The sequence below is a fragment of the Macadamia integrifolia genome, chromosome 5 (genome assembly GCF_013358625.1).
Source record: "Macadamia integrifolia cultivar HAES 741 chromosome 5, SCU_Mint_v3, whole genome shotgun sequence".
Classification (NCBI taxonomy): Eukaryota; Viridiplantae; Streptophyta; class Magnoliopsida; order Proteales; family Proteaceae; genus Macadamia; species Macadamia integrifolia.
In genome coordinates, this window is record NC_056561.1 from 8,354,635 (window position 1) to 8,357,878 (window position 3,244).

General features: G+C 39.2%; 1 protein-coding gene across 1 annotated transcript in view; it reads left to right on the forward strand.

Annotated features, from left to right (window-relative positions):
* Positions 1–817: 817 nt before the first annotated feature.
* Positions 818–3,244, forward strand: part of LOC122079699 (protein unc-50 homolog) — an 11,996-nt gene continuing 9,569 nt past the window's right edge. Inside the window, exons 1-2 of the mRNA XM_042646379.1 lie at positions 818–1,177; positions 3,004–3,095. Coding sequence (XP_042502313.1) covers positions 1,094–1,177; positions 3,004–3,095 — 176 coding nt within the window. The 5' untranslated portion in view covers positions 818–1,093. The remainder of the gene's footprint in view (positions 1,178–3,003; positions 3,096–3,244) is intronic.

Consider the following 3,244-nt stretch of genomic DNA (forward strand, 5'->3'; position numbering starts at 1 on the left):
GGGGGGGGGGGTGGGGGAGAAAAGATAAGTGATGAGAGAAAGTGAGTGTGAGAGAACATGGAGCACAAATCAGGTTATTAGTCGATAGATCTCTTTCTTTACATCTTATGCTTTCTGAGTTAGTCTATTCATCAATTGTTGTTGTTCTTTCTCTCCATCATTGTCACAGTTCTTCTCTCCCTAATTGTCGTTGCAACCCACGGGTACTCCCTGCCCTCTCCCCTTCCCCACAATAGCATTTCTTTCCACCCACACCTTGGATGTATGTGTTTACACTTCCATTGACCTCGACGGTAGCTTAGAGTTGTTCTACATAGCCTAGAAACAAACTTGTTCCCAAATATTTTTGTACCTAGTTTTTATAAGGGCCACTCGATGGGAGGGGAGGTAGGGTAGTCTTGTCCCTTAGATCACGCAATGGGAAAACTTTGTCCAAAATTTTATATCAAAACAAAGTAAATTTTACATCAAAACTAACAAGAAATCACACTTCAAAACACTAAAAAAAAAATTCATTCCCTATCGAAAAGTAGGCAAAGTAAACATATAATCACTTTAGCTGCGGATTCACTCTATTGAGAGTTTGAGACAATGCAAAGAAGAAATGAATGAAGAAATAAATGGCCAATGGCTGAGTCTTGCTTGGCGCGAAGGCTGTTGGTTCAAATTTTTTCTTTTTTTTCCATTTGGTATATGGGTCACTTACGGTAGTTTATTAATTTCATTGTATTGGCGTAGATGCCACGCTGCGTTTTAAGTTTCTTTTCTCTTTTAGTTATTTTTTTATTTTTTATGCATCTGAGTTTGACGCTTGAGCCGCGATTTCTAGCTGGTCTACGATCCGGGGCAACTCTATTCCTTCCCGGATCAAACGAGAATATGAGATAGAGAGGGCGAGAGGGAGAGACAACTCTATTCCTTCCCGGATCAAACGAGAATATGAGATAGAGAGGGCGAGAGAGAGAGAGAGAGACACACAGAGAGAGAGACAGTATTGAGTAGTGATCGTTGGCATTCGGAATTTGGAATTAGCGTAGTAGCAGAAGCTGACATATATTGGCGTCAGAAGTGAGAGACGATAGAGAGGACAGGCATGCTGCCCACCGTTTCCAGAGGGCGAATGCCCTCCGTGCGCCACAATCCTGTGTTTCCTCAATACCTCAGGAGAATAGTAAAGGTTTTCTCTCTCTCTCTCTCTCTCTCTCTCTCTCTCTCTCTCTCTCTCTCTCTCTCTCTCTCATTTATTACCAGATCCTCTCTGTTCCAGCTGATTTCCTCTTCGTCTCTCAATTTTACAAAATTGTTTAATTTTACTTTCTCTAAATTTAAAGTAGAAATCAGACAGTGTAAAGCACGGACTGATCTGGGAAATGTCATTATTGAGCTCACTCAGTGACCGTTATGTGGCATATGTTGATTTATAGTAATTGATCCTTTAATCATCCCCATTGATCCATGAGAAAGAGTTTCCCGTCAATCCTTTTTGGTTGGTTCTGTAGGATACGTCCATTTTATGGTGGAGTTCTGTGATCCGAGGGTTTCATGGAAGAGGGGATGTGGTGAGTCTAGCCGTCTAGGTCTTTGCTCTTGACTGGATTTGAGGAAGAGGCCCATGGGGCGGTGCTATGGTCAAATAGTATGTTTGTGAGAAGTTATCTTAGATTTGATCTTTTGAAGAGAATTTTGGGAAAGACGGTTTCAAGTTGGGAATTTATTTACGATCAGCAATTAGTTGGGATAATGGAACTATGGAACTAAAAATGGAAAAAATTAAATATATGTGGCATTATAAGAGGAACTAGAATTTCGATTTAAATGTAGAATTGCAACCCTAAGGAAAGAAACTGCAGCTTCTTTTTAATTAATAACTTTTTTTTCAATAAGATAAAATTTCTTAAGAATAAAGATATGTACTGCTGACCTGATCAAAGTTGACATTATCCCATTCGAGAACTGCCTGTGCTCACCGACTCCAAAGGTGCTCCGGCACTGTTGCTAGATCATCGTATGCCAAACCAGGAAGTTTAATCTAAAATTGTGAAATACCCCTACAATCTTAGAAGTTGAAGAACTGAATAATCAATCCTATATATTGAAAATAAAGTGGAACTACATTTTCAGCCACACAAGATGGTTTTTCATGCTTTGGATAATGGTGTCGTCCATTAGACTGGGCTTCATGAGAATTGAATCCCTCCCCTTTACCTTTTTAGTGTTTGTTTGATGGGAATTTCTCCTAAGGTGCTTTGCATCAGCATATGAAGTGCTTCAGTATTCATTATTTAACCAAAACCAAAGGTGTACAGTATTCACTTTCCGTAAAAGGAAAACTATTCTGATTTCAAAGCAATGTACAAAATGTAGAGTTCCGTGGATTTTGTGCAATGCATGGATTGGTGGAGCTAGTAAGGGATGATCTGATGTTTAACAGATGTCGTGTCACTGTTGTTACTCTAATTGAGGTTCATAATCCTTTCTACTCTGGTGAGCTAAGGGTGTTGGGACTTGGGATTCTTCAGATTGGTTCCTTTCCCCTATCAGCCAGGCTTGAAGTGGGAATTTTGGGGTGGCTTCATTGTACTCTGAACACAAGTTGTTGGATTTTTGCTTTTTGGTTGTCCTTGGTTCTTTTGAAGGGGAAGTTGGAGGGGGTGTCTGAGATTATTTGCATTTTTAAAGTATAAGGTAATGTGGGGCATTGAAATCATTACAGTTATGGGGTTTGATGAACATTTGCTGTCCAAGTTAAGAAGTTTGTACTCTATAGTAATTAATTATGTGATTGTGCTGAGGACTGGACCTTCTTGTGGTATCATAGCTTGTTCCTAATTTGCTACTTTTATTAAGGTTGGACACTTAAAAGTGAATTGTGTTTGTCTTTTTAGCGTATTGGAAATTAAATTCCTTAATGACTTTGTATCCCACTTTCTCTTCCCTTTTTCATGTTGTTACTCTCCATTGGATGCTGCTATCTTTATCTTTATTTTTACTGGTTCATTGCAGTGGCGACAAATGGATATTGAATACACTTTCTGGCAAATGCTTCATCTCTGTACCTCTCCAAAAGTTGTGTATGCCTCTACCTTCTTTCCTAGATTAATTTTTTATTCATGCGATAATCATTTAAACAAGCTGGATTTACATGCCATATTCTTCTACCTTTTATGCTACTATCAATCCTAGGCAACTGACATTGCCACATGTCCATGTAGAAATTGCTCAGTGTGGGAAACCTGACCTCCCT